Consider the following 12,798-nt stretch of genomic DNA (forward strand, 5'->3'; position numbering starts at 1 on the left):
TGAAGGCTACAGATTTCTCTTCCTCATTACGTATACAATCATTAACAAGATTTGCATTTTCAAGGAGCATTTATTTTTGCATTCTGAAACTGATTAAGAAGCTACAGAAAAATCAGGCATAAAAATGTATTATGTAGGTTGAGGAAGTAATTATATTTTCCCTCTAGAAAGAATAACTTTTGCTTCCGTTACTAAATTATAAAACTCAAGCCAAGAGCTGGAAAAAGATAAATAAGAGAAGATCCTGGCCGACAGAGCTCGCCGTTTTGGGAGGGGAGAAAGATATATAAGCAAATAAATTAAAAACCAGTATGATGACTGCAACAGGGAGCCCGCACGATAATGAAGCACTGATGGACGGGTGGAAGCACAAAGAGTCTCCCTAGAAAAGGCGTTGTCTGAGCTACTCTTCGAAAGATGAATCCAAATGTGTCAGGTAGTCAATGGGGAGACATGGGGAACTAACAGGGATTAAGGCTCAATGGTTTATTCAAACATCCACATGTAGTTCAATAGCACTAACATATAAAAGATTAGAATAAGGATCTGGGGCATGAGGTCGTAGAAGGAGGTATGGGCCACTTCATGAAGAATGTGCTCTGCCATGTAAAAAAAGTACATTTAATCCTATAAATGAGTGGTTTCAGACTGTATGGACCAATAAAAAAAACCTTGGTGGACGGACACAGATTAATTTTTTCTTTTTTTTTTTCCGGCTGAGGAAGATTAGCCCTGAGCGAACATCTGTACCAGTCTTCCTCTACTTTATATGCAGTTTGCCACCAAAGTGTGGCTGATGAGTGGTGTTGATCCGCGCCCAGGATCTGAACCCATGAACCTGGGCCATCGAAGTGGAGCGCGCCACCAAACTCAACCACTACACCATGGAGCTGGCCCTTCAACTTTTTATTTTGCCAAGTACGAACATTAAAAACAAAATGTTTTTAACTGCTATCTACTATTATAATTATCTCATTAAATTAACTAACCAAAAGCAAATGAACAAATAAATTAAATTAAATAAAAATGAAAAACTCTCTATCTGGACTTATTTTTCTTTCACCCCTGGGGGAAGTAATACTCTGTAACAAATCAACACGAATACCAGACCAGGCTATGGAAAGCACAGGTGGATGCAATGGAGAGTCATGAGTGGTTTTAAGCAGGCGGGGGTGGGGGGGACGGGGACAAGGGGGATGGACATTGCTAGATTTGCATTTTAAGATAACTCCTGTCACCAGTGTAGAGCATGAAAGTGTAACAGCAAACCTGGCAGCAACCAAAAACCAGAGAAGCCAGTTACAAGTTTCCTCCAGTTGTCCAGGCAGGAAAGGGGACAGGGCTGAATCAAGGCAGTAATAATGAGAATGAGGAAGACAGAACAGAGACAATATTTATTTATGAGGTAGAACCAAGAGTGACTGGTATCTGATTGGATTTACAGGTTGAAAAGGAAGAGTGTTTCTTGCTTTGGTGGCAAGATTCCTTCATATGCAACAGAGAATACTTTTTCTCAAATAAGAGAAATTAGACCTGGTGGGGAACAGGAAGATCAGTATTGAGAAGGCTGGAGTGGAAGCAGCTCTCAGAAGAGAAGTCTCAGCTGGGATAATGAACCGAAGGACCAATATAAAGAGGGTGTAGGACCAAGGATGTGGATGAGATCACCAAATGTGGACTGAAAAGAGAAGAGCATTCAACGACTTCATTCTTTCACTCAATTACTATTCACCGGGCACCTGATATGGACCAGGCACTGTTCTAGGTGAGGCAGACAGAGCAGTGAGCATGCAAATTCCCTGCCCTGGAGAAGCAGAAGAGTGGCACAACCAGGCCTCCATTTTGAAAGGATCCCTCTGGCTGCTTTGTTGAGAAGATTGTAGAAGGGCAAGAGCAGATGTAGGGAGAGGTCGAACACAATCATGGGCACTAGAAATGGTGGTGGCTTGGATCAATGGGGTGGTAATGAAGTTGCTAAGAAAGGGTCAAATCGAGAACACATTTTAAAGGTAGAGCTGAAAATTTGCTGATAAATGGATGGAAGTGAGACTTGAGCAAAAGAAAATAGACAAGGTTTCGGGTCTGACCAACCTGAAAGCTGGATTTGCCATTTACTGGAAAAAGGAAGATGCAAGAGGACGGGGTTTGGTGGAGAAAAGTGAAAGCTTCATTTTGAACTGAGATTCTGATTTGATACCTGAGTGGATATGTCAAGTAAATAGGCAGAAATACAAGTCCAGAGTTTAGGAAAAAAAGTCCAGGAGGGCAATAGAAATTAAGAGGTTTAGAGAACATCACCATTTGAGGAAGAATGATGGAGGGGCATCAACCGAAAGAAACTAGGAAGGTACAGTAGGGAAGGTAGGCAGAGAAAAAGGAGTGAGAGCTATCACAGAAAAAGGAGGCAGCCTCAAGGGGCAAGTGGTCAACAGGTGCAAGTGTGCCAGAAAGATCCAAGTAAGTATCAACTTAGAAATTTCCTCAATCTGGAGGAGTAACACCTATTTCTCTAAAATAGGAAAGGAGGAAGAAAAGATGAGTAAGAAGTGAGACCAGTGCCCAGGTGAGGAGAGGAAGCTGAAGGAGTCAGCTATGGTGGCCTCAATTTTCTCTGTGAAACAGGACATCAGGTCAACAGTGAGAGAGATCATAAAGGGTATCCAGAGAAGATGTCTGAGAAAGAGAAAAAAGGTTTATAATTCCTGCCAAGATGAGTGGAAGAGGGAGCTGACCCAAGCCAATGGATGGATGTCAAAGGCCTGGAGAAAATAAAACACGTTTCTAAAATGTGTGATGACACAAACATACACTCATCTATTCTTCCACTGAGCATCTATCTATTTAATATCATTCTAGGTTCTCAGGAAGAAGAGGACAAGAGGGGCAAGACCCCAGCTCTGATAGCTTACGTTCTAGTCTGGAAAGACAGACATAAAGAAGGGTACAGCTAACACAAGGAACTAGTAAGACGTGTCCTGAAGGAAATCCTCTGACATGGAAGGAGTCGGGTGGGAGGGACACTAAGATGATGAGGTCTCATCCCTCAGGGGGGTAGTCCTTGTGCTGAGATCTGAACAATGCAGAGGAAGAACCAGTCATACCAAGACCTGGAGGAATGGGTGGCTTTCTTAAGTCACCTGCATGGCTATGTGACTTTCTAAACAAGAGCCCACCACTCAAGCATAAGATGAGAGAAGGGGGCTTGGAGGACTGACTGACCTCAGAGGCGTGGTGGGGTGAGGCAGCCAGACGCTGCGAAGGCCACAGAGGATGACCTGAGCAGCTGAGACTGCCCTACACTGGCAGGGCTAGGCCGGAAGCAAAGCAAGAAGAGGCCAGGAACAACGGGGTGGGTGCCAGGTGAATACCCCCATCTCCGCTGCATTTGAACATTACCTGCAAATCATTAGTTAATTGACAGAAACTATTTAAGAAGGATCTGTTTCAGTCTAAACTATTAGGAAGTACAGATACTTTAATAAGAGTCATCAGTATTTGGAAGAACAATGTAGATTAAGTAGTCACGCAGTTAAACAGGATTCAAGTTATACAGACTTTTAGGAACGCCTCTTTCACAGCATATATGTTCACTGCAGTTTCTAGAATGAATGTTCAAATAAACTTAAAACTTCTACAATAAATGGAGGAATTACCTTATCAATATCCTCCTCTTCGTCTTCCTCTTCCTCCTCTTCTGAAAAGTCTAGAAGTTTCTTTGCCAGCAATGGATGCCACTGAAGACACTTTCGTTTGGGTCGTTTTCCAGCCCCTTCGCCTTCTGCTGAATGATCTTTATTTCTATTACTGCCTTTCATTACTGTGACCTGTGGTAAGGAAAGAAAGGAGAGAAACAGAGAGAAATCAAAGCATATTTGATTAAAATTAGTTTATTTAGCTTCCTTGGCTTTAATTGGATTATAGTCTTAATGACTAAAGTATCTACCAGCTCAGGCATTTACCGGATTCAGTAAGAATTCTAAGTACATAATCAAACAGTCATTTTAGTGAATGAAATTGAGCTAATAAAATTTGCCTTTTATGAAATCTACTTCCTTTCACTCCATAACTTTAGAACTCGAAATCCAAATATAAGTGTTAGGATGACTATGAGTTACTATCATCTGTTCATATTTACCCAGGGTAGTGTTTTCCATCTGAGGAATGTGAAAGATGCCTCCCAGGGGAGCAGAGGTGTTCATAGAGGTGGCCCTCCATACATTCTAACCAATGGCTCCTAGTTTAGTATAATAATTTATATGAATTTTGCATTCTACAATAAGATACATCTGAGCCTGGAATATTATTAAGGAAAATAAATATTTTGTAAGAACCAAATGTTCTGGATTTAAAATAAAACTATTTCAAAAGATGACACACATTTTTCAAAAACTAGCTGGGTGCAGCCTCCAAGGAGCCAGCACGTGAACCCTGTGTGTCACTGAGTGGGATGGGCACCCTGCGTCCGCCTGTGACACACAAATCACACACCTTCCTGGCTCTCCGCGTCACACGCATCACTATGTGGGAACAAAGCTTTGCTCCTCAGGCTTTTTTGTCCCTAACGGGTAAGAGCTAAGTGACAGCCAGGCTACGAATGTGACAAAATCTTTTACAGAAGGCTAAAATTCTAAATTACTTTTCCATGACTTTAAAAAAAAGTTTTTCTCAATGATAAAACAACACATATTCATCATATTTCAAAGGTGAAAGTAGCATAAATTGAGGTTTTCCTTCTCCATCACGCCCAGCCCCCCCAGCCCAGAGGTAAACTATACATGTCAGTGTCTTAGCTTTCTCTCAGTATTTTCTGATTTGGTATTTCTCATTCGTTCATCTGAAGTAACATTAATATACAAATTATTGTTTATACATACTTGTGCAAAAATTCAAATAATACAGTTACATGCCATCAATTTAAATGGTTTATGCTGACAATTAGAAACACAAATGCGGCTACAATCACACAGTAGTGGCCTTTTTGGTCAGTGTAAGTTTGCATTGGTTCAAGTGCTTGCAAAGTGATACCAATAAACTCATAATGCCATGTTGCTGAACCTAGGGTCCATGTACATATAGTTTCAAGGTTCATCCAGTTCTCAAGCCTGCAAGACAATATGGATAGGCCAATAGATCCTTCTTCCTTAATTCCTTCTGGATTTTGTGTCACGCCTTCCTCACTTCAAAACCAAAAAGGAAGAGTCACTAATGTTTTCTTCTAGAACTTGCATGACTATTATAAAAATTTAAATATTTGATCCATCTGGAATTCATCTGATAAAAGGAGTGAGGTAGGGATCTAGCTTATTCTTTTTTTCCAAATACCTAGCCAATTGTCCCAACATCATTTATTAAATAATCTAGCTTTTCTCCATTCCCTTGAAATGTCACTTTTATCCTATATCCTAAAGTCCACATTTGTATAAATCTATTTCTGGATTCTCTCCTCTAACTGTTTACCTAGCCTCTGACCAATTTTAGTATCCTTAGGGACTATATCATTCTAAACCTTTTTTAAAATCCAAATATATCAATACAAATAGCCATTTAAAAAATTTAAGTTGCATATATCATGCTCTTCTAAGTCAATACATCTTAATAGTTCTCATTTTGTAATAAATATGTAATATTTCAAAATAATATATCACAATTTATTCAATCATTTCACTATTGATGGACATTCAGATTTCTTGTGCTGCAATAAAATCTTAATTTTAATAAAGATTATTTTTATATCTTCATTTTGATTAAAATCATCATTAATTTATTAAAAGCCTTGTCTAATCAAAAAACGGAACGGGGGAGAAAAAAACATTCCTGTGGTTTTCTTAGCAAGAAACTTCTGCTGAATATCTGAAGCAATTACATGGTTCACGTGGCTGCCTCAAGAGTGGAAGTTGTTATTGAAAACTCTAAATGGAATTAGTTACCTGGTGTGCTCTTAATAAAGGAACAAAGATTTCTTGTGAACTGATAGGCCATTTAACAATTCCCATTCTATCTACAAATAAAACTTGGCACAGGCAACCCAATTTCCAAAAATACCAATGCTAAATGGAGAAAAGAGGAAACGGTTCTATTTGTGGCTTATTAATCACTTCAGGAGGAGCTGCGTGAGTGCTAATTAAACTCATACTGGGGCCCAATGTTTTCTAACACATTTTTTAAATAGCAAAAGAAATCGATGAGAAACTATAAGTCAGGCAGCTGTTATCAACTGGAGAGGTCAAAGTGATGGCCAGTGCCTAGACAAAAATGTATCATTTAGGCTCAAGGACTTTGATTATGCTCCTTAATCATGTGTGAATGTGTTTAAGTATATGTCTTTGCGTATGTATGTATAATTTCAATATTGAAACACAGAATATCAAGAATCAAATCAATAGATGGTAAATGTGGCTTTTGGGTTCAAAATAATCACCTTCATCCGCCACCCCGACAACTGTTCCAATTCTTTCCATGGAGCTGACATGCCACTTAAGACACTATATACGTCTTTTCTGATACTCCTAAAATTAGTCTCTCCTCCCCCAGAAATACACTAGAAAGTCTCTGTATTGCTAATGACGCTCACCACATCTTCCCTTCAATTACATTTGGGTACATCCTCCCTCCAGCACTCGGTCTTTTTCTTGATAATTTGAGACTTTATCTTTAGGTGCTCAGAAGCATCTGGGCTCACCAGAACATCAAGGTCAGTCAGCTGTGGGAGTTGTCGTAAGCAATCATATGAACACCCCCGTGCTAAATTATGGTGATAATTCACTATTTTTATTTACTAGAATGGCTTTACAATTAACTCCCATCCTCATATTCCCCTGAATTCAGATATTTTTTTCCCACGTGGGAAACAAAAGGGGTTGAAAACTATGTACAACTCTGACATGAGGAGTGTGGTGTGTGAGAACCTACCAGCCACCTGGGCCATGGGAGAAGTAAGGCTGATCACCCCTGGCACAACACAGGAGCAAAATAAGTACTTTCAGCATGAGCAAAAGATGAACAAATGCTAAGTGAATTGGAGGTAGTCTACTGTGGACAAAAGAGTCAAGAAAAGTGCAACTGCTCTAATGACTATGAAATACCTCAAACTATACACCGGATGCTTTAATAATTTATGGTAATCTAACTACTTTTTCATTCCCTATGGATCTATGTTTGAACTGTTGAAAGAAGGCAAGAGCAGGGGAAATGACGCTGCTGATTATCATTCAGAAGGAATGAGAGGGGCTGGCCCAGTGGCGCAGTGGTTAAGTTCGCACGTTCCACGTCTCGGCGGCCCAGGGTTCGCTAGTTCAGATCCCAGGTGCGGACACGGCACTGCTTGGCAAAACCCACGCTGTGGTAGGCGTCCCATGTATAAAGTAGAGGAAGATGGGCATGAATGTTAGCTCAAGGCCAGGCTTCTTCAGCAAAAAAGAGGAGGACTGGCAGTAGTTAGCTCAGGGCTAATCTTCCTCAAAAAAAAAAAAAAGGGAATGAGAAACCCAGAGAGAAGAACGAAAGAAAAGATGATGAAAAGGTGGGAAGGACAAGACAAAGCAGGCAGAATTTTGAAACTTAACCTTATCACTCATCTTGTTTCAACAATGAGGAGGAGGAAAAATTGTTAATTTTTGAGTGTAACAGAGGCCTACCCTTGTAATTATTTTGCCACTAAAAACCCCACACGTTATAAAGTTTGGCTTCTTGTTCTTGAACAAGAGCAAATTAAGTGAAAAATCTATATGCAATAAATGAAGCAATTGGTGGACTTTATTCAAAAGGGGTCAGTCTTCCTCCTGCGTTACAGAACTGAAATCAGGTTATTTAACCATCAGTGGACTCTCCTTGAAAGACTCCATATCATCAAAATTATGCAGCTGAGATTGTCAAATGATGGAAGCTGAAGGTCCCTGTCCAAAATGCTGAATATTCATTTATCTCGTAAAAACAAACCAATCCAGGCATGCCCTTTTCTATGCCAGGATGAGGGATAATTAGATACTCATTGCTACTGAACTAAACATAAGCCAACTTGGTGATAAATTAGGAAAAACTTCATTAAGTTGTATTCTTCAAATGCAGCAAGCCCACTCATGAAGACCACTACTGAGGTCAAACTTCATGAAAAATTTAAAGAAGAAATACCATAGAAGAAACAGTACAAAGAAAATACCACATTTAACAAAAGAAAAAAAATGGACACTAGAGCCTGACAGGTCTCCGTTAGAATCCCGCCTCTACCACTAACTACTTGCTATAAAACTATTAATCTTGCTCATCTTTCCTCGTTTGTTAAAGCTGAGTAGTAAGAGCTCTACGGTGAGAACAGTGACACACCCAGCACAGAGCCTGGCTCCTAGAAGGCCTCCCTGGACGTTCGTCAAGCCTCCCCCTTTCCCAGGGGAGCGTGGGCTGAACGGGCAGCACGTGCTCACTTCAACTCAGCCTAAGGGGCTGCTCAAGGGAGAGCAAAGACGTCTCCCATGAACGGCAGTCCACATGCTCGCCAGCGGATACCATCTCCAGCCTCAGAGATTGAAAATGAGAGATGGAAAGTTTCCTCTCCTCTGTCTGAGTGAGAGACAGTCAGAAACAGAGCCTTGACACAGTCACACATTTTGTGACTAAGATCCTCTCAGTCTTTCTGCCATCTTGTCTTACAACTTAGGCAATCAGTCCACTTCAGTCTTTGAAACTCTGTGAATCTCACTGTGTCACAGGGGTATTTTAGAGTTTACTCTGTTCCCTAACTGTCCAATAAAATCCCATTCAAATCATCTTCATGGAAATTCAGACCCAGCGAAACAGAGGAAGGTAAGGGAGGCCTGCGAAATCTCATTTTAGACAACCTCACATTCCAACCATGGGGAAGGCGTCTCCGGGGTCCAGCGAAGACTGCAAGGCCGCACAGCTTTCTCCAGGCTACAGAGAAGAGGAAAAACCAGCCCCGAGGAAGGGTGACAGCGGTGGTTCTAGAGCTTCCACAGATCAGGCTGACCTGCTTAAAATCTTCCAAGGGAGGCCTGCAGCTTTCAAGACACTCCTGGCTTTCGATCCTTCAGGGGGTCCTGCTCCCACGGGAGCTGGCAAACACCCACTCCGAGGCCTTGCTCTCCCACAGATTCTCCCATTTTCCATCAAAGTTCTCCTCCTCCAAGGCCCGCTCACATATCCCTTCCCTCTAAAGCTCTGTGAAAACCTTACGTCAAAATAGTCACTCTTTGCTCCTGAGCTTTGATCAAACTCCACCTTGCTAGGTCAAGCACTCAACATAGTGTCTTCCAGTTAGTTTTCTCTCTGCCCTCCCCACCCCCACCCCCACGAGCTGTGAACTTCCACAGGGGAGGTGCTATGATTCCTTCCTTTTCTGTCCCGGCGCCCAGCCCTGAGCCTGGGGCACAGCAGTCCCCCAAAAAAGTACTTACTGGCTTATAATTTCCTTACCTAATACTTAACTACATACAATGTCCCAGAATGACATGTTCCTAATAAGAATTTTCAAAACAATACTAATATGCAGCTAATCTTTATTCAACGCCTACTTCATTATCCCACCTAATCCTCAAAAGAACCCTCCGAGGTAGGCACCACTATGAACCCCAGCTGAAGATGCTGAGGGCTAAGTACTTGCCCAGGGTCACGCAGCTAGCAGCAGAAGAGCAGGCACCAGATCCAGGAAGCCTAACTCAAGAGCCGGGACGCCTCCCAAGGACAAGGCATTCTAAGAGAAAGCCTTTCCCTCTGTCAGCTCCCCTGGCATCTCCCACAGAACCAGGAGCTCACGGACCATGGAAACACCAAAAAGGAGCACTGAGGGCTGGAAAGTGAACATTTTCAGGGTTTCATGGCAGAAAAGCAAGCCCACGTCTCTGATGACTCCAAGCGACAATTAAATTAGGTTAACTCTAAAACTCCTTGAAGATAAAAGCCCTACAAGTGCTAATCATTATTATTTATTGCGATTCTAATGACAATTCCAAACTGCAGACAGATTAAATGAAAAATATCTCATTCAATAAAGTCATACTCTCGCTTCAGAAGCAATTCAGTCACTCTATTCACGCAGAGCGTCTTTAAACGCATCCTTATTGAAAAGGAGCAGCTCTTCACGTTGAAGCTTTAACTCCGTCAAGATGTTGTCTACATGCTCTCGTGAATACTAAGAAGGCACGCACTATTCAAAGAAGGCCTTAGCTGTGCTGGCAGTTCTGGTCCCTGTGCCCTTTCTTCATGAAGGAATATGTATTTTAAGATCTCTAAACCTTAGACCCCATGACATTTAGCCTTGGGAGAGCTTAACATGGTTCTCAAAATGCACGCTGCCTCCACGCTAAGATAGAGACAACAGCTATCTTGAACGAGAGAAAGGCACGGAAAGCAGTGGCTTAAGGAGGAAAAGCTACTTATATAGAGAATTCATCACAGGCTAGGACATGTCCCCCATCATACCCTGCCAAAAGCCCAACTCCTGTTTTCCTATAATTTTATGGTGGTGTTTACATTCTTAACCAGAAAGTCACCAAATGCCTATTCTTTAACTGGCCTAGCATAACACATTTACCTCTTTTAGTTTCTAAATCAACAAAATTTTTTATATGCATTTACTTCATGTTAGGATATGACTGTCACACTGGGAAGCATCTGAAGCACAAGACGACAAGTTCATGGGAGTCTCTTCCTCATTATTCTCAACGTAGCTGAACACGTATTTATTGATCACCTGGCAAGCTACGTACTGTGGCAGTTCAGTGTCCAGCCTCACCTCCCACTCAACTCACCATCCACCTCTGCTCCCCTGCTAAGGCTAGTGTCCGTCCTGTCCGCCACACTTGCCCTTTGCTTCTGCACTGTCCGTCCTCTGCGCTCCCAGGCCTGCACACCATACCCTGCACCCCCGTTCACACTTCCTATGCAAGCCCGTCTTAATTCCCATTTCCAAAAAGCAGTCTTCATACACCCCAGCTCATGTCTCTCTCCTTCCCGAGCACGTTTTTTGGACCACCCACGTTTAATGGCTGTGCCTTACTTTTGACACTTGGTTGTACGGTGGTCCCTCTCTCTCTGTGGTTTCACTTGTTACCCATGGTCAACGGTGGTCCAAAGATATGAAATGGAAAAAATTTCAGAAATAAATAATTCGTAAATTTTAAGTTGGCTGCCATTCAGAGTAGTGTGATGAAACCTCAAGCGATTCTGTTCAGTCTCGCCTGGGACATGACTCAGCCCTTTGTCCAGCGGATGCACACTGTAGAGGCCACCTGCCCATTAGTCACTTAGTAGCAGTCTGGGTCATCAGATCGACTGTCGTGGTATCACAGTGCTTGTGTTCAAGTCACGCTTATTTTATTTCATAATGGCCCCAAAGTGCAAGAGCAGTGATGCTGGCAATTTGTATGTGCCAAAGAGAAGCCATACAGCACTTCTTTTAAGTGAAAAGGTGCAATTTCTTGACTTAGGAAAGAAAAAATCATATACTGAGTTTGCTAAGATCTATGGTAACTTTTATTATATTGTTATAATTGTTCTATTTTATTATTAGTTATTGTTGTTAATCTCTTACTGTGCCTAATTTATAAATGAAACTTTATCAAAGGCCTGTATGTTTAGGAAAAACATAGTATATATAGGGTTCTGTACTATCTGCGGTTTCAGGCATCCACTGGGGTCTTACAAACAGATTCCCTGAGGATAAAGGGGGACTACTGTCTAACAATTATCATTTTTCTGTACAATGTATATATAATGATTTCATGAGGATTCCTCCCACAGAGAGCCCTGGGGTATGAACATGCCAGATGCTTTTTTCTGGATCTGTCAGAGCACACATCCCCAAGCTGGACAGGAAGTAGAAGCTCAGAGAATATGTGAGGAATTGAACACAGATACAGTACTTCTCTGCTTCCTTATTATGCTATATGTTGTTTTGCTAGAAGGCAGAAGAGATATAAAGCTTGAAAAGAAAATTAGCAGAGAAGGAAAACTAAGAACCCAGGAATGGCTGTTCAGGAGGGGCGGGGGGAGAATGGAAACAGGCGAGCTGACAAGGCAAAGTAATAAATACAGTAAAACCTAAGTCACCTCCAATCAGCTGTCAGAACTAGTCAAAAAGCATGTTCTAGTAGCTTTATTCCCTTCTCCGCTTATTTGATGATGACTCTCACTATTCTCCCCAAATAGAATATCCTAGTACCTTCAGCTCACTGGCTCTCCTTTCCTTTCATAATTGGTTTGCTAATAAATCCCAACTCGGAACTCCTCCAACCATTCTTCCTCTCTGGGTCTATCCCCAGGTTGCTGGCTGCTCCCGTGCTCTGATCCCACTACAAAAGCTTCCAGTCTCAGGCCGGTTGTCAGTGCTCGTCAGCAATCCTTCCACTTGTCTTATTCAGTCTCACTCCACCCCACAGTGCCCATTATAAGGTCTCAGTTTCTCCTCAATGCCTACTGAAGATGGTGAGTGAGGATAACAAGTAATGATACATATATATAATATGAAATAATGCTATATAATGCATATATATATGTATATGTATTTATATATCGCTTCCTATGTATCAGAACCTAAGAGCTTCTTAACTCACAACAAGCCTAAGAGGTGGGTACCATTATCATCTCCTTTTTACAGATGAGAAAACTGAGGCACAGAAAACACAGAGTTTGCCTCTTTCAGTTTCTAAATTAACAAAGGTTTTTACTACATGCATTTGTCACATGTGTAGGACATAACACATTGGCAAGAAGTTGAAGCCCAAGAAGACAAGCTCATGGAATCTCCTCACTTACTGTCGATGCAGTTGAACATCTCTTTACTGATCA

General features: G+C 41.6%; 1 protein-coding gene across 35 annotated transcripts in view; it reads right to left on the reverse strand.

Annotated features, from left to right (window-relative positions):
- The window catches only part of BBX (BBX high mobility group box domain containing), a 263,097-nt gene that overhangs the window by 91,949 nt on the left and 158,350 nt on the right, over positions 1-12,798 (reverse strand). For all 35 annotated transcript variants that reach the window (XM_023623822.2, XM_070242885.1, XM_023623825.2 and 32 more), the window contains one exon: positions 3,654-3,824. In XM_023623822.2, coding sequence (XP_023479590.2) covers positions 3,654-3,815 — 162 coding nt within the window. In that variant the 5' untranslated portion in view covers positions 3,816-3,824. The remainder of the gene's footprint in view (positions 1-3,653; positions 3,825-12,798) is intronic.

Source organism: Equus caballus, chromosome 19, assembly GCF_041296265.1.
Source record: "Equus caballus isolate H_3958 breed thoroughbred chromosome 19, TB-T2T, whole genome shotgun sequence".
In the NCBI taxonomy this organism is placed as follows: Eukaryota; Metazoa; Chordata; class Mammalia; order Perissodactyla; family Equidae; genus Equus; species Equus caballus.